The sequence below is a fragment of the Lynx canadensis genome, chromosome D1 (assembly GCF_007474595.2).
Source record: "Lynx canadensis isolate LIC74 chromosome D1, mLynCan4.pri.v2, whole genome shotgun sequence".
NCBI lineage: Eukaryota > Metazoa > Chordata > Mammalia > Carnivora > Felidae > Lynx > Lynx canadensis.
In genome coordinates, this window is record NC_044312.2 from 74194183 (window position 1) to 74220604 (window position 26422).

The following is a 26422-nucleotide window of genomic DNA, read 5'->3' on the forward strand; positions in this document are numbered from 1 at the left end:
ATGTTATAAGTGGTTTTCTGTAGGTTGTGAAATTATGGATGGTTTTGATGTTCTATAATCCTACAATGAGCATGCACTATTTTTATAACCAGAAATTTAAAATTATACTTAAAAAGTCCTTGTCCTACTACCTCCCAGAGTAGTAATAAAAACAAATAGGAAAGGGGCGCCTGGGTGGCGCAGTCGGTTAAGCGTCCGACTTCAGCCAGGTCACGATCTCGCGGTCCGGGAGTTCGAGCCCCGCGTCGGGCTCTGGGCTGATGGCTCAGAGCCTGGAGCCTATTTCCGATTCTGTGTCTCCCTCTCTCTCTGCCCCTCCCCCGTTCATGCTCTGTCTCTCTCTGTCCCAAAAATAAATAAACGTTGAAAAAACAAAATTAAAAAAAAAAAAAAAAAACAAATAGGAAGGATGAGCTTTCTAACAGTAAGGATGACCTTAAAATGGAATCCGTGGGGAGAGGACCCAAGCAGCATTGTATGACCACAAGGCCCCTGATTGGGTAAGACATTAGTAACTTGGGATTCTAGAGCCCTTTGTGAAATCCCTCCATCCACAAGATGTGTCCTGCATTGTTAGCAGGGTAGAGCTTGGTTGGGTTGGTCGTACCCTTCCTGACCAGTGCCCTAACACTCAAGGATAAAGCAGGCAGTCAGTGGCCAAGAAAGAGAGACCCTAAAGGGGACCAACCCTAGAAGCTAATGGCCACTGTGCCCTTACCAGCTACTAACTCTCTAAGTAGTAAAGGCCCTTCTGGACAGCAAACATGTTGCTAGGGCCTCTGCTACTGGCTCTGGGATACAGTGCTCATGGTAACATCCCTGGGGGCTTAAACTGGTCCCAAGGCTTTACTCTGCAGTTGTGGTCCCAGGTATGCCATGGGAGAGGAAAGAACAAGTGAGAGTATCAAATACAACCCCCAGATGTTTTTTGTTTGGCCCACCAAGCATTTTAAAAGACAATATACCTGAGTAGGGGTGTAGATTGGTCACAATACAGTATAAGAAGCTTAACTTCTATCTACACCCCTACAGGCACCAAAGCTTATGACAGATGGGGAAACCAGGACTCAGAGGACAGTGATTTATTCAAAGCTATGCAGCAAGTTATTGGCAAATCAGGTGTAGAACATGGGTGTCCTGACTTCCAATTCAACTTGTTAAATTAGAGAAACCCTGGCTCTCCAGGGACTCTAGACCCCTGATATTATGAGGCGCCCCAGACTCTTCCACCTCCTGTGGGTCTTTTTGCTGAAGATCACAGGAGACTTTAGTTATTTTAGGTTGTCAGTGACCAAAACATTGGGACTTGGAAATAATGGACAGTGAGCAAGCAGGAAATGACAGGACATGCTAGTAATAGGTTGAGGAGACAGAAAAGCCCCTGCTTCTTTAGGACAGATGACACAGAACCACGTTAAAGAAAGTGAACACACAGCACCTCAATGGTAAGTAGATGCTTGAACAAAGCTGCAATCATCTATACTGCCCACCAGAGAAGACAGGAAGGAGTACATGGGGGTATCAGGGGAAACTAAACTGATGAAATGAAGGAGTTTAGGGAAAGGTAATCCATTTCTGCCTTGGTTTCTTGGTCCTCCCTGACTTGGCTACAGCCTTGCTTTCATCAACATAAACTGTGTGGGACAATGCATAATAATGTGATAAGCTCTGAATCAGCGAACATTACATTCTGGACTCCTTCTCCAAGATAGTGACTCTGTTACCTGGGGAGTGGGCAAGAGTTTGGTGATGTGTTGTATTTTCCCTACCATTCCTTGTTTTCATATTGTCGGAAAACATAAGATAAAAGAGTGGAGAATGGGACAAGGGTGGGAAGAACAGAGGGGTGAGGCAAGGAGAAAGAGAAAGGAAGATTAGTGTAGAGGAAAGAAGGAAGAGTAGAAAAACATATAAACAAGCTAGACAACAAGGTAGAAACAAGAGTTTTTTCTTTCTAACTTAAAAAGGAAGATGGACTTTATTATTCTGATTTCTATCTACCATCAACCTGTCTCCATCTACCTCCCCAGACCTTTGGCTTCCAAGGTAATGATGTATCGAGGTTCATCAGGAAAGAGCATTTGTGTAGACAGAAAAATCCACCTCTCTTCAGCACCCCCTCTTGCACCAGAACATTCTGAACTGCCATGAGTCTTCTCAGCTGGGAGGACTGCTAACAACAGTGAATTAATTTGGCCATTTAACTGCATAGAAGCTGAGGTGCCACCTCACTGCATGAATACAGTGTGCTGCTGGCTTCCTCTGGATCATCAGGGGTGCCCAGGCATCACAGGCTGTGTGACTCCTGAAGGACTCCTGGGAGACCAGTTAGCCTGAGGCGAGAGTGGGAGGGTGGATGAGCCAGGGGGAAACAAAGACCCAAAGGGTATCCCCAGAGTGCAAAACACACAGAAAAGGCCAGCCTCCAGGTCAAATTCACAGTCAGTGGAACCCTGTCTGTCTGGCAGCAGATAGCTGTTCTGTTCTAGACGTGGTCATTTCCCTTGAGAAAACCCCTTTGGTAGTGGTGTTGTCAGTCCCTTTCTCAATTTGCACATAATGCTCAGATATCACCAGGACATGCAACCAAGAACAACATCACAGAGATTCTCAGCAATATTTGGAAAGGAGGAGGAGCAGAGTTATTTGCCTGTTTTATTTTTAATTAGAGGTGCAGAGGAAAGAGTCCCAGAAAAATCCTTTCTAATAACCCAGTCGGTGCACTGTCCTTAAAATCCTTTCTAGGGGCGCCTGGGTGGCTCAGTCAGTTAAGCATCCGACTTCAGCTCAGGTCATGATCTCAGAGTCCATGAGTTCGAGCCCTGCATTGGGCTCTGTGCTGACAGCTCAGATTCTGAAGCCTGCTTCAGATTCTGTGTCTCCCTCTCTCTCTGCCCCTCCCCAGTTCACACTTGGTCTGTCTGTCTGTCTGTCTGTCTCTCTCCCTGAAAAATGAATGAACATAAAAAAAAAAAAAAGATTAAAAAAGTCCTTTCTAATAACCCAGTCAGTGCACTCTCCAGCTCCTTCCCTATTCCAGTCTAGCAAGAAGAGGAGAGCTGAAGGGGTCTATGAGATCAATGGAGTCCAATCTAGTAGGGTCAACAGGAAAGCTGGAAGAGCACTTTCAGGCCAAAAAGAGGAGTCAGAGGAAATCTAAGCCATCTTGCACCCTCAGCATTCCTCTCAAGGTACTGATGTACTAACATCCCAGAATGCTAACAAGGCCACCCAGGGTGGTGAAAAACATGGTGCACTGGGAGTCAGGACATCTGTGTGGCAGGCCCAGCTCTGCCACTGACTTGTTGTGCAGCCTTGGACCAGGGTTTAGCTTCTCTGAGTGCCAGTGTCCCCATCTATGAAACAGAGATGATGTGTACCTAATATTATTGCTTTTAGTTTTGCCTGTTAGAATTTCACATATATGGAATCATGCAGTGTGTACTCTTTTGTGTAAGGCTTCTTTCACTCAGAATAATGTTTTTGAGATGTCATCTATGTTGTTGGATGAATCATTTCACTCCTTTTGAACTGTATGATTATACTACATTTCTTTATCCATTCTCCTATTGATGGATGCTTGAACTGTTCTCAATTTGGGACTACTATGAATAAACATTTTACTATCTGTGGTTATTATTTTTGACTACTCGAGGCATCTCATGTAAGTGAAATCATCCAGTATTTGCCTTTTATGATTGGCTTATATCACTTAGCACAATTTCCTCAAGGTTCATCCGTGTTGTAACATGTGTCAGAATTTCCTTCCTTCTTAAGGCTTAGTGATATTCCATTGACTGTATATACCACATTATGCTTATCCATTCATCTGTCAATGGACACTTGGGTTGCTTCCATCTTTCAGCTCTTGTGAAATGCTCTTATGAACACTCTTCAAGATCCTGCTTTCAATTCCTTGGAACACATACCCAGAAGAAGAATTGCTGGATCATATGGTAGTTCTATATTTAATATTTTGAGGAGCCACCAGACTGTTTTCCACAGCAGCTGCGCCATTTTACATGTCCACTAACAGTGCATGAGGGTTCCAAATTCTCTACATCCTGGCCAATGCTTGTTACTTTTTGTTTTGTTTTGTTTTGTTTTGTTTTTGTTATAGCAGCCATCCTAATGAATGTGAGGTGTTATCTCATTGTAGGTTTTTTTTTGAAGTATTGTTGACATACAAGGTTATATTAGTTTTAGATGTACAACATAGTGATTAGACAATTCTAATCATTATGCAATGCTCACTACAATAAATGTAGGTAATTGTCATAGGCAATTGTGGTTTTGATTTGCATTTCCCTACTGATTAGTGATGCGGAGTATATATTCACATGCTACTGGCCATTTGTATATCCTCTTTAAAGAAATATCTACTCGAGTCCTTTGCCCATTTTTTAATCAAGTTATTTGTATTTTTGTTGTTGACATACTGTAGTTTTATAGCAAATCTTCAAGTCAGGTAATGTGAATCCTTCGACTTTATCAAGATTTCTTTGGCTATTCAAGGTCCATTACATTTCCATATACGTTAGATAGAGTCAGGTTGTCAATCTCTACCCCTAAAAAAGCCACCTGGGATTGTGCATGGGATTGCTTTAAATCTACAAATCTATTTAGGGAGAACAGAAAACAACATTGAGTCTTTTGATCCATGAACATGATATATCTCTCCACTTATTTAGGTCTTTAACTTCTCACAGCACAGTTTTGTAGTTTTTATGTACAGGTCTTTTACACTTTTTTGTCAAATTTATTATCTAAATATTTTATGGTTTGTAATATAACTATAAAAGAAATTGCTTTTTAAATATCTTCAAATTACTTGCTGCTGCTATATAATAAATATAATTAATTTCTGAATGTTGACTTTGAACTCTGTTAAATTCACTTCTTGGTTCTAATAGTTATTTATAGATTCCTTAAGATTTTCTATGTCAACAGTCATGCCATCTGTGGATGAAAATAGATTTGCTTATTTTCTGATTGTTAAGCCTTTTATTGCTTTTCCTCACTTGAAGGCACTCACTAGAACCATTCAGTATAATGTTGAACAAAAATGATGAGAGAAAACACACTGGCATTACTATGATCTTAGAAGAAACACTTTCAATTTTTCACCACTAATTATGACATTTGCATTTTAAAAATGCCCTTTATTAGATTGCAGAAGTTCCCTTCTATTTCTAATTTCCCAAGAGTTTTTACCACAAATGGATGTCAAATTTTTCCAGCTTTATTGAGGTATCATTGACAAATAAAAATTGTATATATTGAAGATGTACAAAGTGATTTGATATTGACATACATTGTGAAATGATTACCACAATAAGCTAATTAGCACATCCATCACTTCACACAGTTACTATTTTTGTGTGCATGTGTGTGGTAAAAATGCTTAAGATCACACTTAGCAAATTTCAAGTATATGATACGGTATTATTAACTATAGTCACCATACTATACATTAATCTCCAGAACTTATTCATCTCACATAACTAAGTCATTTTTACCCTTTAACAAACAACTCCCTGATTCCCCACACAGCAACCACCATTCTACTCTTTTATAAGTTCAACTTTCCTAGATTCCACATTTTAGTGGGATCAAGCAGCATTTGACTTTTTGTGTTTAGCTTATTTCATTTAGCATAATGTCCTCCAGGTTCATGCATATTGTTACAAATGGTAGGACTTCCTCTTTTTTTTTTTTTTTAGGGATGGATAATATTCTTCTGTGTGTGTGTGTGTGTGTGTGTGTGTGTGCATGTGTGTGTGTGACATTTTCTTTATCCATTCATCCATCAATGGACATTTATGTTGTTTCCATATCTCATGTTGTTTCCATATCTACTGTGAATAATGCTGCAATAAACATGGAGGTGCAGAGATCTCTTCAAGATATTGATTCCATTTCCTATGGATATAAAACCAGAAGTAGAATTGCTGAATCACATGATATTTCTAGTTTTAATTTTTTTGAGGAAACTTCCTACTGTTTTCCATAATGTATATACCAATTTATATTAGCACTAAACTGTGTACAAGGGTTCCCTTTTCTCCATACTCTTGTCAACATTTGTTATCTCTCATCTTATTGTCTTGTCTTACTTATCCCTAAGAAGTATACAGTGATAGCACATTGTGATTTTCTCAATGTTTTCTCTACATCTGTTGAAATGATCATAAGGCTTTCCTCCTTTATTTTGTTAGTATGGAAAATTACATTTTTTTTTCCAAATGTTAAAGCAAATTTTTATTCCTGGGATAACACAGCTTGGTCATGACGAACTTCCCTTTTCATATATTGCCAGATTTCATATGCTAATATTCTGTTAAAGATATATATGCATCTTTGTTAATGAGAGATTCTAGTCTATAATTTTCTCTTTTTTTTGTAAGGTTTTTGTCAAGTTTTGGTATCAGAACCATGCTGACTTCACAAAATGATTTGAGAAGCATTCACTCCTCTTCCTCTATTTTCTGAAAGAGTTTGTATAAAACTTGTGTTTTTCTCTTAAATATCTGATAAAATTTACCAGTTAAACCATCTAGGCCTAGAAGGTTCTTTGTGGGAAAATTTTTGATAATGAATTAACAGATGTATAACTGTTCAGATTTTCTATTTCATCTTGTGTCAGTTTTGGTAAATTGTATTTTTTTAAGTCATCCATTTTATCCAATTTGCCAAATTTATTGGCACAAAGTTGTTCAGAATATTCCTTTAGTATCCTTTAATGTCTGTAGACTCTGTAGTGACCTACATACTTTCATTACTGACACTGGTACTTTACAATCTTTTTCTCCTTTTTCTTATCAGTCCAGCTAGGGCTTCATCAATTTTACTGATATTTTCAAAGAATTGGTTTCGGTTTTATTATTTTTCCCTATTTTTGTCTTTTTTCTATTTCACTAATTTCTGCTCCTATCTTTAATATTTCCCTTTTTCTACTTATTTTGGATTAATTTTTCTTTTTTCAGCTTCTAAGGATGGAACCTTAAGTCACTGAATCTTGTCCTTTCTTCCTAATATATTCATTTAAAGACATAAATTTCCCTCAAAACACTGCTTTAGGTACATCCTACAAATGTTTATGTGTTCTATTTTCATTACCATTCAATATTAAGTTTTAAAAAATCTTTTCATTTTGAAATAAATTCAGAGAAAAGTTACAAGAACTATACAAAGAACTCCTGTTTACCCTTCATCCATATTCCCTAAATATTGACACTTTGCCATCTTTGCTCTATATTACCTTCCCTCTTTCTCTATTTTTTTCTGAATGATCTCTGAGAGAATTAGGCAAAGCGATGCCGTACCACTCAGAAATATGTTAGAGTATTTGTCAACCAAACTGTCAACACTCTACATTGCAACAATTCAACCATCAAAACTAAAAAGCTGGGAACCTGGGTGGCTCAGTCAGTTGAGCATCCAACTCTTGATTTTGGCTCAGGTCATGATCCCAGAGTAATGGGATAAAGCCCCGCATCAGGCTCTGTACTGAGCATGGAGCCTGCTTGAGATTGTCTCTCTCTTTCCCTCCGCCTCTCTCCCCCACGCATGCCCTCTCTCTCTAAAAAATAAATAAAAATACATAAACATTTAAATTTAAAAAACTAAATAATTAACATTGGTATGTAACTACCAACAAAACTTGAGACTCTATTTAGTTCCTGTAATGTCCCTTACAACAAAAGAATCTAGTTCCCGATAGTACATTTCACTTAGTTGCCCTGTCTCTTTAGAATCCTTTCAGTCTGGAACTGTTCCTCAGTCTTTCCTTGACCTTCAGGACCTTGATATCTTTGTGAAGAATGGGCCTGATTTTGGTCACTCTCCAGTTCAATCAGGTAGTTCTTTTTTACATTTTGTCTGAATTTATACTTGTTTTCTGTGAGAGGGCTGGTCCAAAAGAACTATTTCACCATTACCAGAAATGGAATCAGGATAGGATTCAATCCTCTTCTGACCACAGATTCCACATGAAAAATATGCTTGTCTGTTTGACTAGCATGACAGCTCTCAACAACTACAAAACAGGGACAGTTCCATTATGCAGACTCAGCATTTCATATTTTTTTTCAAATATCTATATTATTATTATAATTAAGTGACGCCTACATAGAATTAAAAAATCAAATAGTACACAAAGGAATCAAATAAAAAGAAAAAGTTCCCCCACTAACATTGAAAGAATTTCAATGAGCAGAGTCTCTCTACTCTATGCTTGGCAGACCAGTGTTAGGAAATATAAAGGAAACTCTGGCCAGGAATCAAAAGACCTAAGTTTCTAGTCCTGGGTCTAAAACTCCAAAAATGGCTTTAGGTAAATCACTTATCCATGCAAAAAGTATTTATTCAGTTCCTAGTAGCGTATTTAACCTCTCTATGCCTCAGTTTCCCTATCTGAAAAATGACATAGCACTATCCATCTTTTCTATTTTCCTCATAAGCAGGAGAAAAATGATGCAATATTGCATATTTGAGTATGCTAAAATTTGAAAGCAGAATACAAGTGGAACAATATATCAAGTATTCAACCTCCAGAAAAATTAACCATGGTAATCAGAAGCCTTAGTTGGAATACAGGAGACATGTTACAAATGAGATGAGAATGGAAGAATCTATATACTCTATTTGGTTTTATATTATTATACTATGTATACCTGCACTGTCCAATACAGTAGCTACTGTACATGTGGCCATTTAAATTTAAATTAAAATAAAATTTAAAATTCATGGGGCACCTGGGTGGCTCAGTCGGTTAAGTGTTTGACTTCAGTTCAGGTCATGATCTCACGGTTTGTGGGTTCGAGCCCCATGCCAGGCTCTGTGCTAACAGCTCAGAGCCTGGAGCCTGCTTTGGATTCTGTGTCTCCCTGTCTCTGCCCCTCCCATGCTCATGCTCTGTCTCTCTCTGTCTTTCAATAATAAATAAATGTTTAAAAAAAATTTTTTTAATAAATAAATAAAATTCAGTTCCTCTGTCACACTAGTCACATTCCAAGTGCTCAGTAGCCACACGTGGTTATCAGCTACTGGACTGGACCGATACAGACCATTTTTACTGGAGAGTACTGACCCATGCTATTTTATGTCATGTATACTCTTAATTGCCTGATATTAATGTTTTTAGTGAAGAATGAGTACATAGCAGCTAGCCTGCCACTATAAAACAAAATAAAAATTCTCAAAGCTTAAGGAAATCCAGATAGGTAAAGAGATCTAACCAAATCAGAATGGCACTGGGTTTAGAGCTCTGGAAGACCCTTGGAATGCTTTTCATTAGATTAGGAAACTGAAGCCCAGGGAAGCAGAGTCTCTGGCCCCAGATCCCACAGTGAACTCACATTAGAGTTCAAAATGGAAACTGGTATCTTATAGCATAGGCTTTGCTATGTCACTTATTAGTCATGTGGCCTTGGACAAGTAGCCACCGCCAAGCCTCACTCTCATCATCTGCAAACTGAAGAAGAATAATTTCAACTCTGCTGGATTGTCATGAAGATTAAAGAGATGATGTCTAGAAAGCGCTTGGCAGAAAACCTGGCACCCCACTGGGACTTGGTGAATGCCACCTGCTGTCATCATTAGCTAATACATTGCTCTTTACACTATAACACAGGCTGATCGGGGAGGCTTTGGCCACCAGATGCATCATCATCGCAGAGCTGGTGAGTGTAGGAAGGAACGGGGGAATTATGCAGCTTGGCAAAATGTGCCAGAGGAGCAGAATGATAAATGCATTGTAAAGCAGCAACTACAGAACTGCTCCTGCAAGTCCCCGTGCAGTAGCAGAAATTTCACCTTGAGGAGTGCAAAGGGAAATGTACCATTTACATGCCTCTGTGTCCTCACCTTTAAAAAGGCATCTGAGGGATGGAGCACTGCAGATGAAGGAAGATGTTTATATTTCCACGACCCTCATGCTGAGACAACGAGAGGAGTCAGCATTCTGTTTTTGTTCTTCTCCTTCCAGAAGTAATGTATCACAACTCTGTTAGCTACCAACACAGCTATCCCACAGCAGGTCTCTGCAAGCTGGCTTCAGAGTGGGTGGAGCTCTCCCAAGGCTTCTCCAGGTGCCTCCTGTGTGAGTAGCCCCTTACCCCCTGCCCAACAGGACAGGCATGGGATCCAAAACAACCCTAAAATACAGTGCCCACTCTGTAGCACCATATGCTCTCCTCTGGAAGATGACCACAGATGAGGTGATCAGATATTAGAGTAAAATCAAAGTAGCCACACGTGACTCAGACTCTAAGTGAGAAAAAGTTTCCATTCAGTTCCATAACAAATCCTAGCCACGTGCTCTCTGACAGACACTGTGCCATGCCCTAAAGATACAGCTGCAACCGAGACATGGTACCTTACCTGTCCTCAAGTAGCTTATATTTGAAATGGCAACTGGCATTGTCCAAAAAGAATTCAACTGGGTAAACTGTAACCTGAACCTTGTGAAGTGGTACAATTTGGGTTTGCAAGCAAGGGAGCTGGGCTTGTGATACTCTGAAACTCATCCTTGCTGCCACTCTGAATGAGAACAGAAGCCCAAGAAGGGATCATAAGGAAATAAAATATCTTTTCTCAGCTCTTCAAAGGCACACTTCATTGTCCCAGCTTTAAAGTGGCAGTTTCTGAGGAAGGAAAGCCACTCTGGCTCTGCTCACCTCCCCTAGCCTGCGCCCAGGCCCTGAAGCAGATAATGAGCTGTCACAGGCTCTACCTCTTCTGGAACCACCTGGACTTCTAGGGGTGGTGGTGAGGTGAGCACCATTCACAGTTACCTTTTTGTCCTCCAACCTGGAAAACCACTATCTAGGCACCTGCATGTCCTCTAGTCCATCACACGCCACCATGTTAGCTCTATTTCCTGTGTCCTCAGACAAGTTACTTCATCAAGTTTCAGTTTCTTCATCTGCAAAATAGGGATAAAATAGTATATGCTTCACCAGCATGTGATAAGAAGTGAAAGTGATATTTAGGGGCTCCTGGGTGGCTCAGTCAGTCAAGCATCTGACCAGCTCAGGTCATGATCTTGCGGTCCTTGAGTTCAAACCTGCAATTGTCAGCACAGAGCCTGCTTCAGATTCTCTGTCTCCCCCTCTCTCCCTGCCACTCCCCCACTCACACTCTCTACCAAAAATAAAAAATAAACATTGAGAAAACAAAGAAAGTGATATTTATACAGTGCTTAACACAATACATGGTACACAATGATCAATATATAGGAGCTAACATTATCATTTCTAAAAATTCCTATTGTTCCTAATTAAGTCTTTCTTAACTGAGTACTCAAACCTGCCAACAACATCCCCACATTTATCACCTCTAAGGAACCAGCTCCCATAGATCCTTCAGGAGCCTGAAGAGACTTGATCTTCTCCCCTTCAAATTCAGTCTGGCCCAGCCTTCAAATGTCATCTGCTTGAAGAGGCTTTCCCAAAGACTCAAGAGACCTAACCAACTACTCTTCCCTGACACCACCTCTAGATCTTTCTGTTCACAAGTTCTCAGCTCTTACCTGTAGGAGACTTATACTATCAATCACATCCCATTTTACAGAGCTTTAGGACTGTGTCCTCCCTGTTGTCATATTCTAAGTCCACAGCTCAAATGCAACCTGGGTACTCAACAAGTACTGATGGATTAAGAGGAACAGAAGAATCATGGAAACGATTCACATCAATTCCAGCTCTATGATAACAGATAACAATTTCCAAAGAGCTATAGGAAATTGAGGTTTCCTGAAAACCCAGAGAAAGTTGGATATGACAAAGAAATCGACTAACGTAACTTACATTTATTGCTTCATAGTTTACAAAATGTTTTCATATTCACAACCTCATTTTGACAACAACTTGAAGACGTAGGCCAAATAATTATTATTATACAGACATAAAATCTGAGGCTCAGAGAAGTAAAGCAGTTTGTCCAAGAATGAAACCACGTTAACTTTCTTGATTCTTCCAAGTCCTTCTTCTGTTTATTGTTCCTTCATACATATTCTATCTTCAAATGATATGCATGCTCCAGACTATTAATAAAAAAATCTCACTCAAAAGGAATCACGTGGAAATAAAACCACAAAGAAGATCCTCAAGAATGACTAAGTTACCTTTCTGGAGCGAGGAACTTTCCTCACACAATCCTGGGGAGCACTGGCTACAACGACCTACATTTTGTTCAGCAGCCGTGAGCAACCGTCCCCAGCCAGCTAGGTCTCCTGAAGTGGCATATGGCAAGGTCCTCATGGGAGCTACAGGCAGCCTCCCAGCGCCTACAAGCAGGCTTCCACTCTGCCTCCTGCTTCCTTTTCCTCTCACACTTCTGACCTCTTTGAAAAGCCAAAAGCCTCACAATTGATTGTCGTAGAAACTGTCTTTTTGCAAAGACATCTCTGATTTCTTCCATTTCTGCTACCCACAGCCAGTCTCCCCCAGTGTTGGATGATACCAGGCTTTCAGGGAAAAGAGCTCCCTTCCAAACAGCAATCTGCAGGTGTGGGAGGTCCCTACCACCACTGACAGTGCTCCCACAGAGAGAGCCACTGCATCACAAAAGGGAGTTACGTAATCACACAAAGACTAACTTCTCCCTTCTAGTCATAATTCAGTGGTCCCTCCACCAATGGGGGTCTCGGGGTTCTGAGAGCCACATCCCAAAAGAGTGGCCTGGTTTTGCTTCGTGGGAAGTAACCAGAGCGTTTCTCTTTATCTACTGCAAGAGGTGCCTACCAGGCAAGGCCTCAGCATCTCAGGATACTTCAGGCCAAGAAGAGGCTGGAACTAGATGGAAATAACCTTTGGGAAAGAGGGGTGACTACAGGGCAGGCTCCTCAAACAGCCATCCAATATAAAGTGAGGGGCCTGGCAGTGAGAGGGCTGATTTGGGCCAGTGCCAATACCAAAAAGGGCCTCCAAGCAGGAAGCTCCAAGCAGCCTCAACCCTCAAAATAAAGCAGATGGCATCTTACTGAGGAATCAGCCATTCAGAACAAGGTCCCAGACAGTGATCAGGATCCAGGACACAGAGTCCAGTCCCTGGGTAATGAGACTGGCAAAATCCATGCCCTATTCAGGGTATAGCTCGTGTGCAATGGAACTGGCAGAGAGGTCCAGCTGTCTGGACAGGGCCCACGTGGAAGGGAGAAGGTGTTTCAGAAAGACAAAAGGAAGGCCAGGTTCCATTAGCCAGCACACAGCAAACTCCAGATCTGGAATCTCAAGAAGGATGAGGGACAAGGAAAGTAGAGGGAAGGTGGAAAAGAGCTTCAGAGAGAGCAGCTCAACAGTCAAGGAAAAGTGGGTAATGACACCAAGCAAAGAAAAATTCAATCAAGAAAGAAAAAAGAAGTAGGTTTGTCAGGCCGGATGGCAGGAATACTGAGATGAATGTAAGACATCATCCTTGTTACCCACTGGGGGACGGGTAGCAATTGTCCCAGCAGCCAAGAGCAAAGGGAAGCAGAAGAACCAGCATGTGCAAAGACTCAGAAGTATCAAACAATATAATAATGTTGTTGGTTCAGTACAGATGAAATGCAGAATGCAAGGGAAAGACTGGTAGGAGGTGAGGCTGGATATTCGGACAGGGACAGGATCAAGAAGAACTTTTTTTTTTTTTTAAGGTTTATTTATTTATTTTAGAGAGAGAGAGCACCCACACGTGTGCACAAGCAGTGGAGGGGCAGAGAGAGAGAGAAAGGGAGACAGGGACTATGAAGCAGGTTCCAGGCTCCACGCTGTCAGCACAGAGCCCCACGCGGGGCTTGAACCCCTGAACTGTGAGATCATGTTCAGAGTTAGACACTTAACCGATGGAGCCACCCAGGCGCCCCAAGAAGAGCTTCTTATATCAAGCCAGAGATGTTGGACTTCATCCTGGGTGGGAAGCCATTGAAAAGTAAGGGCACACATTCATCCCTATAACAATTATTTGCTGAGCACCTACTATGTGCCAGTCATTAATCAAGGTGATGGGGATACAGTGGTGAACAAGGCCAACAGCAACCCCAACTTAAGCTCTAGTAACCCCATTCTTTGCAACTGGCTGTGGGGATTACAGACTGTGTTTCTCCTTCCCCTTGAGGGAAGAGGCTGGGTCTTATCCTCCTCTATATCATAAAGACTTGGCTAAGTTTCTTCCATATAGTAGGGTTCCAATAAATGTTTATTGTGGGAATGAATTTTTTTCTGTATTATTAAGAATCTTTAAAAAAAAAAAAAGGTTTAAGAGCATAACAAAATCAGATTTATATTTTAGTACATCATTTTGGCAGCTGGAATGAGGCCAAACTAGAGACAACAGGTTCTCCCTTGAGACAATGCCACTGAAATTAGGTGGTAGATAATGGGGGTCCACCCCATATCCCATATTAGGTGGTAGATAATGGGGGTCCATAGTGGCAGAGATGGAGACAGTTTTAGTCCCTTGGCCAACCGGCCTTCACAGAGCTCACATTTCTCTCATCAAACCACCGCAGCCTCCTTTAAACTCTCATTGGCTTCTGCTTTCTCTCTAAACCTCTGCATGATTTACTTTCACCCTGGGACAGCCCAGTTTTCAAGGTCAAATGCAACAAAAGACAGCTGGTCAGCTCTAGGGTGACCCTGAGTGCGGCCTGGGCCAGTCGTAATGCTGCAGAGCATGGTGGTGACACATGAGGTCATTGGGACTTTAAATCAGGGCTGATGAATTTGCTCTGCAGCTGGGAGAAAGCCAGCCAGAAACATCTTTGCTGTCGACACTGATGGCTAACCTCGACAGGAATCCACACTCTGTGGCACTGCGTGGAGACTGGTCATGGATTATCAAGCATCTGGCCTCCACTACATTCACTGATTCTGATTCTAGGAAGTGTTTATCACAAGATCCAGGACAGTTCTATGTAGCTCCTAAGATCCCAAGTGATTAAGATAGACGAGCAGCTCTGACCCATACTTACAACAAAACCCGCGTCTGAAGCACAGAGTGGCTCATATCCAATGAACCCAATAGAACACTTGTACGTCACTTTAGAGTTTACAGAAACCCTTATAGATCTCATTTGCATATTTTTATAGCCCTGTGGGCAAGATTAAAGCAGAATTTGGAGAGGTCTGACTGACCCGAAGTCACGCGGATTGTGGGTGACAGAGCAGAAACTCCGACCTAGGTCTCACTCTACATTCAAGACTGGCTTGTCAGCCCCGCCACCCCAGCCAGGACTATGGTTGACCACAGTCGTGAGTGAACCTCATTGCCCCTGTCTTTGCTGGGGCTATCCTTGTCCTCCTGCTGTTCCTCACTAGACAGTGACCTAGACTGCAAGTCTGGAGAGAGCTGCTAGGTGTCCGTCAGACAGAACTACCACCTAGTGAGAGCCAAAGACAGAGCACAGGGCCACATTCTGGTCAGAACCGTCCCGAGGAAGCTGTTGCTGTACAGAGCTGGCCATGAGAAGAGTGAGGGCTCTGTGAGCCAGGTTCCAGGCCCTGAACCGGGTAACCATGTGCTGCGTAACCTGGAGCTCGTGCCAGCTTTCTCTCTCAACTTCTGCTCCCTCGCCCCCAGAATGAGGACAGCAACAACTGTCCTGCCCACCACTTGGGGGTCAGAGCCAGTAAAAGTGTTTTTTTTGTTTTTTTGGGTTTTTTTTTGCCATTTCCCAGTAGTTGCCGGAGGGACTCACTACAGAGTAAAGCCAGCTCATCCCTGCCCGGAGGCCTGCCCACATTAACGTCATCACTCCAGCAGACAAGCTGACTTTCAACCTAACCAGGAAGACTTAAGCCACCCAACAGGGCTTCTCATCCTTTTCTCAACACAGTTGCACCAATGCCTCACTGTGGATCAAGCTGGGCCCTCAATGAGCATAGATAAATAAGACAGTGTCTGTGCTCCAAGAACTCAATGTTTGGTTTAGAGACAGACATATTAATAATTACCGTAGCTGGGGCGCCTGGGTGGCGCAGTCGGCTAAGCGTCCGACTTCAGCCAGGTCACGATCTCGCGGTCTGTGAGTTCGAGCCCCGCGTCGGGCTCTGGGCTGATGGCTCAGAGCCTGGAGCCTGTTTCCGATTCTGTGTCTCCCTCTCTCTGCCCCTCCCCCGTTCATGCTCTCTCTCTCTCTGTCCCAAAAATAAATAAACGTTGAAAAAAAATTAAAAAAAAAAAAATAATTACCGTAGCAACTAATAAGTACCATGTGACAGCACTGGGCACCAACTTTGTCACTGCTCTGTGAATTCTTGGCACCTGCACTGTGTGTGGGTCATGCTGGGATGCAGTAAACATATATTGAATAAATAAAAGGAAGATGCAACATGACGACAAAAGATGGACACACTTTAATGAAAGTGCTTCTCTTCTCCACCTCCAAACCTCCATCTTCGCATGTCCCCTTTTTTCTTTACTCCTGTCCTGCAAGAAAGCATCCTTCCGTCTTATCACTAACCCCTTCACAGAGATTTCGAGCCTCTCTCATCTCCCTGGGCGCCCTGCTCCGCTAACCCCCTGCCTCCTGCATCTCTACCCACAGTGCGCTCTCCCTCTCTCTAATCCTCTGCTTCAGCCTTCTGACACACTCCAGTTTCCCCAAGCTCACGAAACTAACTCGAGCCAAGCTCTCCTCCCAGTTCCCGACCTTGTTCTCATCCTCCTCTGGCCACAGAATCTCTGGAAATGCACCCGCAGCCTGCATTTCTCGCCATCTCTTCATTCCCTATGTCCCAGCCTCAGTCCCTCAGAGGTGACACCACAAACCTCCCATCGCCAAACCCAGCCATCTTTTCTCAGCCCCCGACCTCCCTGACCTCCCTGTTGAAATTTCCTTAGCTTCTGAGAACACTGCAGTTCCTGGCTTGCTTTCTCCCTCTCTTGTCAATACACAGTCTCTATCTGGCTGCTCTTCCTCTGCTTTCCTCCTAATGCAAGCTCTTGCCAAGATTCCCCTGTTATTTTGCATTAGCTCCCTTGAGAAATAATTTAATGTCAAAGCTTCCAATTTAGGAAGCCTTTCCAGTCACCACCTCCCACCCCAACCACCCCACACCCCAGCCCTACAGGATCCAACAGAACCAGAGGGGCTGCAAATGCAAGAAAGAAAAGGTCCCCAAGGACACGGGAAAGGATGGGATCATTATCAGACTCTTTTCCAGCCTTTGTCACATTCAGCTTGTCCCGTAATGAACTGATCTGAGCCCCGCCAGTAGCTCACGAGCATCTGACACAGGAACTGTTCCACCTTCTCTGCTTCCCCCGTTTGCCTAACGTAGTGCTTGGACAGACAGGCATACATAAGCATCTGCTGGATAAAAGAAAAAAACTGAAGATGAACATGTGTGACAGCACTTGGTAAATTGTGAAGCACTAAAGGACTACAAGCCTCATTATCAACAGATTCCGTAAGAAACTTCTGGGTTGTTCAAACATACGACGGGGTCAGAGCCTATCTGTTCTCTGGCTCTGCAGGACATGTGATGCCCAAATGTCTGAACACATGGAAATGCCTATTCCCGAGCTGGCCTGGGACTGAGCAGCACAGACTGTAGGGAGAGAGCGCAGAGGAGCTGACGAGGGTCACGTACCACTGAAACCATTTCTTTCATTCTGTTTTTATTTATTCAGTCAGTAAACATCCACTGAGGACCAACACAGTGCAGGAGCTACTCTAGACACCGGGAAGACAGCTTTGAACGAGACAGACAAGGCCCTTGCACTCCCAGGTCCAATATTTTAGTGGGAAGAGATGATAAATGTGAGTAAATAAGAGAACGGCAGGTGGTAAAGAAGTGCTTGCTGTTATCGTGTCCTTCAGCATCCCTCTCAAACAAAACAGCCCGGTCTCTTCCGAGTGTTCACACGGACAAATCCAGTCCACTGCTTCGACGTTCGTTTTGTGTGATTACTCCTCCTGCCAGGTCAGCAGCTGCAGCACAGATATGCTAGCTGTGCTAACCTCCCAACAAAAACAGTCTTTGGGTGAACACGGCTACCCCATTTGGGGTGGCCTCTAAAACCTGCCACACCTGGAAGGTCTGGGCTGCCAGGGCTGCCTCGTCTCAGAGACCTCATGCTCCTCCAAGAACGGCAATGATGCTAGAGGTTACTTACCAGAGAGCTACTTGGGAATGCTTTTTCAGGTTGTATTGAATTCTGTCAGAGCCCTCCGGACTCAGCTGATTGCTGGTGGTAGATCTCTGTGTTATTTAGGGCACCGAAGTCCCACGGTCTTGACACAAACTTAAAATTAGAAGTGCATTAAATATAGGAAAGGAGGAAGGTCATTCAGGAAGGGCAGCCTTCCGAGGGAGCTGCAGGACAAAGACGCCCTGGAAACTTCCAGGTTCGTTAATGGGTTTTACACAGCATCCGAGTGGTATTTCTCCTTCTGAAATAACACTGTGGAAAGCGTAGGGGACTGGCTCAAACCTCAGCTAGCACAGCCGAGTGAGTGACTCTGCAAACTAAAAATAGCTTCTTTCCCACTCATTCTGACAGATTTCACCCAGACCCAGTGCACAGGTAGATCCTCCAACAAACAGCTTTAGTCCTGCAGCAAAGTGAGGGTTGATGGCATCTGGGCTTGACAATTACCCAATCCCTGGTTCCACTCTTGTTTATCTCCACGTTTCCCACTCCTGCTCCAATAGCTGTGTATGTGCACGCACATGCACATGTACACTGAGCTCCCTGACTGGGATTTGGTGCTCCTCAACCAAACGTGGGCAGAATTTAAACCAGGAACATGACTCAGGACCATGGCTGCAGAATAAGCCCAGAACAAGGCCCTCAGAAACACTGGGAATCGGTGTTTGTCTTGGCGGTCTCCTAATTCCTAGCTAGCCTCTCTGGGCCTCAGTTTCCTCGATTGTAAAAGGAGGATAATCATTCCAAGTCTGGCCTATTTCACGGCATCATGCTGGGATCAAATGAGATAACGTTTGTGGAAGTTATTTTCCTTCAGACAGTAATCCTATCAGAAAGATGGGTGGTGGGGACGGGACAGGCTAGACAGGCAGCTAGACCACAAACCGAGGCTGGCCCACTGGGATGGGCAGGCATCCTGACCATTCCAGGAGTTAGAACAGATCTAGATTCACAGCTTCAGTTCATGTTATCCCCTCTGCCTGGAATATCCTCCTTTTGCTAAACTCCTTGTTTTTAAGAACCCAGTTCAAACAACATTTCTGTTCGATTGCTGTCTTCAGCATAAATCATTCCATCTTCCCTGCTCCCTTGGCCTTTCATATGCAACTCTAATAGCACATCCACTCTATACAGTAAGGATTTACAAACCTGGAAGTTCTTTGAGGGCACAGACATGTATTTTTTTATCTTTGTATCTACCTCCCTCCCCACCACCGTGTGGTCAACATAGGCACGTGGCAGACATCAACCAACATTTACTAGGCTGACTATGGAATAGGCAAGATCCCAAAGCCAAGAAGAACGTAAACTCAGGACAGCAGGAAATGTGGGACAGCACACACAGAGCCAGTGGGAAGGGCGGCAGGTGGTAGGAAGTAGTGTCACAAACGTCTGCCTGCCCCTGGCAATAAGGTCACGGCCACGGGGACAGGAATCAAAGCTGAACCACAGGTCCTGGGAGGACTAGGCGGCAGCATCATACTAAAATCCCAATGACCTAAACTGGAACAGGAGCCCCTGGGGACAAGGAACAAGGGCAGAGAACAGAGCCAAGGCAACAAGGCAGAGCAAGGCTCAGGTGGTACTAAAGCCTAGAACTTCTGGATCAGTTAACATGCTCAGGTCTGCCAAAATTGAGCCAGCAGCTAGGGGTCAAGTGATCTTGGCTATGACCCTGAGGGACTCCAGGGGCAAGAGTCATTATAAATTTAAGTAGTGATCATTTCCATAAAATAAGAATCAGAAATGGAAGGTACTCTTAGATCTGTAAGAAACATCAGGAATCACCTGGTCTAACATGCCCCACCTACGTATGGGGGAACTAAGGGTACAGGAGGAAAAGGGGCTTTCCCAAATTCACTCAATCAGGGCGGAACCAGAGCTAGAACCCAGGTCTTCTGACTCCTAATCCAGACCTTGTCCCCTCAGAGGCTGTTTACCTTCAGTCAAGCAGGTCTTCTGATGGTTCCACTAACACACCAGGTGCCCAGCTCTAGCTGCTTCAGAATCCTAGGGAGCCCCTATGGACCCACTAAGTGAGCACAAGTACTTCTGCCTCCATCTTTGGGCAGAGTTTAGAGCCAAGGTTCCCTGGGAAACATGGCAGCCTTGCCTGGGGTCTGGGAAGCTGCTGTGGTTCACACACACTCTGCCCTGATGTGTACATGGGGGGGATTAATCCCGATTATTCTGCTATCCCTGGAATTTTCTAAGAGTGGCCAAAACGGCCGAGTATCTAAGGCCAAGCTGATAGAGCATGAAACACATAGTCTTCACCACTGTGAGAACATTAAAGGGAAGCCTGCCAGGTCTATAATCTCAAAGTCCTTCTCAGGCTGGAGATGAGGCATGGCTCAGAAGAAAGAATTGAGACTCTCAGGGAATCAGAGACTCTGCCTTCCAGACTCCCAGAACTTTCATCCAGGTGAGGGTATATATGCAAAAGGACAGATGCAACTTTATTTCATCTATACAGAAAGTATGTAAGCTTCAAGTACTTCAAGTTCAAGTCCCAACCCCACTGTTTGTTGACCTACTGTGTGATCTGGGGCCAGTGACTTCCCCATTGTGAGCCTGAGTATCCTTATTCATAAAGCAGTGATTATAACAGCGGCACCCAGTTTTATTGAGAAGATGAAATAATACACGTAAAGTTTTTAGTATGCTGCCTGGACCATAATCACCACCAAGTAACATTGTGTTTGTTTGCTTTCTTTTGTTCACAAGACGGGATGGTTAAACCACCTGTGCTTTCTCCTCTTGTGGGCTGTCACTCTGGATCCCAGCCCAGACACCTCACTCCTCACTCTGCTTATCCCTTGGACACAGAAGAAGGCAACTGGTCAGCTACGGGGCCACTCTTAATTCCTTGAAGGTCAGGAATCATCAGCTTAGTTCAAGGCTGTTCCTGTCTCCCCAGGTGTCTCTGCACCTCCCTGGCCAAGTCCCTCCCAGGGCAATACCTACTCAAGGATGGCTTTTATCTTTTCCAAGGTGAATCCACTCCTAGTGGCTTATAGCTGCCCACTGGCCTGGCTCTGGGCCTCAGGCAAATAGATGTCTGATGGGTCAGACCTGGACATCAACAGGGGGGATAATCCCCAGACCCAATTTACCAAAAGGAGATAGCCTGGCATCTGAACCTGCAGTGGGACCAGCAAGTAGACGTGCCAGTACTCCAGAGACTAGAGCAGAGATGGAGGGAGCACTAAAATGGAGTGGCCATGGCCCTCCAGGCTCAAGCCACCTCCTCAGATTGCTCTACTAAGAAGCTAAACAAAAGTCACATCAATGTCAGGCTCTTAGGCTGTATGTTTCCACTGGCCATATCTGTCACAGTGCTGCCACACACGATGGCCACCACAGGGTGTTAAAAGGCAAAGAAGAGAAAGGACCCAACAGTTACTGAGTGCCTGCGACATGCCAAGAACCTTGGGTATAATCCTCATCAATGACCTTTTGTGGTAAGTATTATTATCCTGATCTTGCCAATAAAACCAGAGACTCAGAAAAATCCGTGAAGCCTCTGTGCCTCTGCTGTGCTACCTGACCATGGAGTCTTAAATGTTCTGGAAAAGACAAAGAAGAATAAAGGGTTTAATGCACTTGGTACCAAGCTCTCAGCACCTTCACTGGCTAAGTAGACAGTACTAGCTACAATGCTGCATTCCCTCATTCGCAGCTGGGGAGGTCAACTTCTCTCAAACAGAATCTAGAGAAATATAGCAAAGGTCATAAAGATGCTCATGGCCTTTGCCCCTGCAATTTCATCCTTAAGACTGTATCTTAAAAAACACTTCAAAAGGGTATTCACTGCAGAATCCACCACAGTGACAAAAGAGAAGAAATTATATAAATGTCTAACATTCCAAGAATGGTTTGGAAAATCCCAGAGCCTTCGAATCATATAATGTTACATAGCCATTTTAAATGGCCTCAGAGATCAGAAAGAAACAAAGCAAAGCATCTGTGATAAAATAAATGAAGACTGAATACCAAATATCATAAGTACTATCACTGAAACTTTGGAAAGTATGTACATGTGTACATGCAAAAGGGAATGTTGTTAAGGTGGTTAAGATTAAGGATGGTTTTATTATTATTATTATTATTATTATTATTATTATTATTACCACCATGTCTAAATTGCCTTTTTGGTTTTGTTTAATGAGTGCCTTGTCAATTAAAGAAAAAGAGAGAGCAAGAAAGACAGACAGACTTAACCCAGCACTAAGGAAAGGCCCAGGAGGAGCGGTCTGGGATGTGAAGCAGAAATTGAGAACCGTCCTACATACCCGGAAGGAGGAGGCCAGGCAGGCCCCAGGGGAAGGGAAGCCCTCTAGGTATGAAGAGGGTTGTAATTAGTCTGATGCTAATTACAGAAGTCTCGCTGGCTTATTAATTTTTTTCACAGACTCTGAATGAAGACTGAACTCCTTCATTAAGCCAACTTGGGTTCAGAGGCACATTTCCTCCGTGGCCATCCTCATTCTTCTCAAAAACCTAGCCTTTTCTTTTTTTAAGGACAACAGTAAAGTAAAATTTAGTAACAGAAACACACACCCTGGAGAAATTAAGACTCCTGCCTTAAATGTAGAAATTCAAGACATTTCAGGGAATTAAAGGGGCTTGATAAGCAACTGAACTACAGTATTTTCTGCACTGGGAAATATAAACTGAAGTGCAAAACACTTAGCTCAGTATAAAAGCCCCCTTGATCAGGCTGCAACCCATCTTTTGGATACTACAGACACCCCACGCTCTAGCCAAACTGACCCACCAGTGGTTCCCCAAATAGTTTCTTTACTTTCCTACCCTGTGACTCTGTTCTGGCCTTTGTGCCTACCTGAAAGTCCTCTTCTCTCTTACAGACACTTACTCGAATATGATCCATCCTCCAAGGCACCGCTCAAAGCTGTGGCCTCTATGACACTAGCCTAACCCGATCACAGTAGCCTGGATTCATTTCTCATTCTTTGAAGTGGACACAGAGTATATGGAATCTCTCTAAAGGAGTTACACACAGTCTGCCTTGAGGTATAGGTAACTCCCTCTTCTACCATGTTAAACCACAAGCAACTTGAGGCAAAGACCCCCTCAGAGTCCTGCATGGAACCCATACCATAATGCCTTCACTATAAGCACACCGTAGGACCTCAGTAACTGTTTCGATGAAAGACAAGGAAAAGAGATGTATCACATCTATGGAAAGTCATTCCTACCTCAGCTGCTCCTGTTAAGCAGTGCAGACAGGAAGGCATGCTCTTCTGTGGTCCTGAGCAGGGGAGGGATGAATCATGACTCTGTAGTTTCCAGCCTTCACGAGACTCCAACTTCCTCCCTAGTTGACCATAGTCCGCTCGGCCCCAGGTAAACACTCTGCCAGTTTCTAAAAACAAACATTAGTTGAATTAAGGCTATATTCCACAGCTATGCTCTCATGGGTAGGCAAAGAATTACAAGAGAAACTGTGAACATTTATTTTAGGACCAACTACCATGTACCAGGAACCATCCTATCTTCTACAGGGAAAGCACAACTATTCACACTTTCACAGATGTGGGGACTGATATTCGGTAAAACGACATGACCAAGATCAAGCTGTGGTGCAGTGAGCACCAGAGCTGGATTCCAGCAGAGGGCAGATTCTAAAGCCGTGCACCTGCATTTTAAAAGACAGGGACCAGGCTACAGGGAATTCTTCAACCACACTTTATGGCCTCTCTATCTCTCCTTGCACTTTGCCCAGATCTCTATTCTCAGGTTCTCCTCCCTCTCACCCAATATGGGGCCCATCAGCTACCCAGAAGTCCCCCAGGCTCCTGACCTGCCCCATGCCATAATCTCTTAGCACCATTAAAGCCAATTTCATGTGTTTTCTTTCCATATAACATAAAAGAATCTTCAGAGTCTAAGCTCTTACCCAAAAAAGCAATTCTCATAGTCCCAAGGCAAGTGTCTACGTGTGCGAGAAGGAAGGGAGTGAGAGAAGGGAAAAAAGACAAAATCATTTACAGCCAGGAAAGCCTCAGTTCCCCAGATGCACCACCTGGGAAGCTGGCCAGTGCAAAAGATGATTGAAGAAAATGGAATTTGGAAAAAAGAGAAACGCCTTTCTTCTCCCAGATAAGAAAAAATTCACCGAACTCGTTCAGTTGTACCAAGTGCCACATTTGTTATTTCAACAGAAATGCAAAATCCGATGAGGCATAGATTATTAACAGATTCTCCGCAATAAATATGCATAACCATGTGCGCTGTATAAATTCTTTATACATGTTTATTTTAACAAAGAAAAACTTTGCTTAAGAGACAAAACACCAAGCAATGCATATTAAATTCTAGACAAACCTACTACTATGATACTACTGTGTTTGGTATCAAGGCTTCATCTGGCCCCACATTCAACATATGGTTTATAGTGTCAGCTAGAATACAACTACAGACTCATAGGGGAAATGTCGGAATATTGAAGGGATAAAGTCCTCAGAATCAATCTGCTCATGGACACCAATGGAGATACCAAGAAGTGCACAAGAAGTTCTGAGCTTCCTCAAAGAGGGAAAAAAGTCTGTGCAGCCCATGGGGTACCAGGTATATGACAGGAACTAGGAGTGGGTTCCCTCGGATAGGCTATTTCATGGCCTCACATGTGTTGTTCCTTTTGCCATGGAAGCCCTTTCCTTACATTATTCATTTGATAAGCTATGGCTCCACCTGTACAGTCCAGCTCATGTACCACCAGTTCTGTGAAGCCTTTTTTGACCCCTCAATCCTCCACAGAAAGGGTGAAACCCACCCTCCTGTGAGCCACCTTTATTACTGTCCTCATCAACAACTATGTTCCCATTTAACAGGTGAGAAACTAAGGTTCAGAGAAGTGACTAGCCCAGGGTCACACAGCTAAGCCACATCTCCTTCTACTAGCCCATGGTACTATTCTGTATTGGCTTTTCACATGGGTCTGCATCACTGGATAACCAACACTCAACACTCAATATCCTTCCCTCACTTCTATAGGACCCACAAAAAAGCCCATGTTCCCAGGACCCACAAAGCATCCAAAAATGACAAACGGTCCCTCTACATGAGCTGGGTAGGATTTACAACCAGACTGCCTTAGCAGGGAGAGTCCCAAGAAGCTAAAAGAGGAGACTGTTACTTCTGAACTCACCCTAGCATTGTTCTGCTGGAAAGAACCAGCACGTTGCTCTCTGCAAGACTATCGAAGAATTACGTTATCACAAGTCCCACAATGAATCCTTTCTTATCAAGTAAAACATCTTAGCATCTTCTCTCCTATTGATTATTGATGTGAAGACAGGCAAGACTGCCGCCATTACTCCATCTCCAATAGCAATTCAACCATTCTACTTACATAGCACTTTTCAACTTCAAGGCACTTTACAAAGATTAACTAATTAATTCTCGTGTTCCCTGGGGAGGCCACAGACATTCTATTAGAGACAAGCCCCAAAACCAGGCTGACTGGATGTCCAGCCTTCACTCTCCAGCCTAGGTTTGCTCAGTCAGGTAGGTGCACTCTCTGATGCTATCTGTCTATTTCTCCCCAAAATACACTCTGCATCAGAAGGTTCGCAGAAAAAAAAAAAAAAAAAAAAAAGAGAGATTCTTATTTTTTCTTTTCTTTTAAACAGACACATACTGACCACTTCTTAGGTGCCCAGCACATTCAGGGCCACTATCTCAATTAATCCCCAAAATAATTCTAGGAGGTACAGATTACTAAGTTTATTTCACAGATGAGGGTAAATGATTTGGTCAAGACCCAACAACCAGCAGGTGGTGGAATCAAGATTAAAATCTGTGTATTCTGACTCCAACACCATTGGTAGCTCCAGTGATTGCCCAGCTGCTGTCAATTCTTACAGTATTTGAGGAGGGGGAAAGCCCAGGTCACATGGGTATGTTCTGCATACCAGCTCACTTCCCAGGACACCTCGCAGAACTCAGGACTGTAAGTGTTGAAATAAAGGCATCTAACACAGGAAAATGATGTTAGGTCACCCAGAGTAAAAGAAAACAATGAATCCACATACAAAAAAATGTTCACTAATGCACTGTAGACGAAAATATGTCTCAAGCAGAAGTATACTATCAAATCCAAGGAGATTCAGAGCACAAATGTAACAAATGAATTTTTTACTAATAGTAAAGAATTATGTATTACTGTGATAAAAGATAGATACATTAATGGCATCCAAAAAGTATAAGTGTGTATCTTCAGATAAATGAGAAAAATGACCAACAGCACAAAATA

The 26422-nt window shown here is 43.2% G+C and overlaps 1 protein-coding gene across 1 annotated transcript in view; it reads right to left on the reverse strand.

Moving 5' to 3' along the window:
• The window catches only part of SERGEF (secretion regulating guanine nucleotide exchange factor), a 238204-nt gene that overhangs the window by 162347 nt on the left and 49435 nt on the right, over positions 1-26422 (reverse strand). The window contains 1 exon segment of the mRNA XM_030332663.1: positions 23364-23530. Coding sequence (XP_030188523.1) covers positions 23364-23530 — 167 coding nt within the window.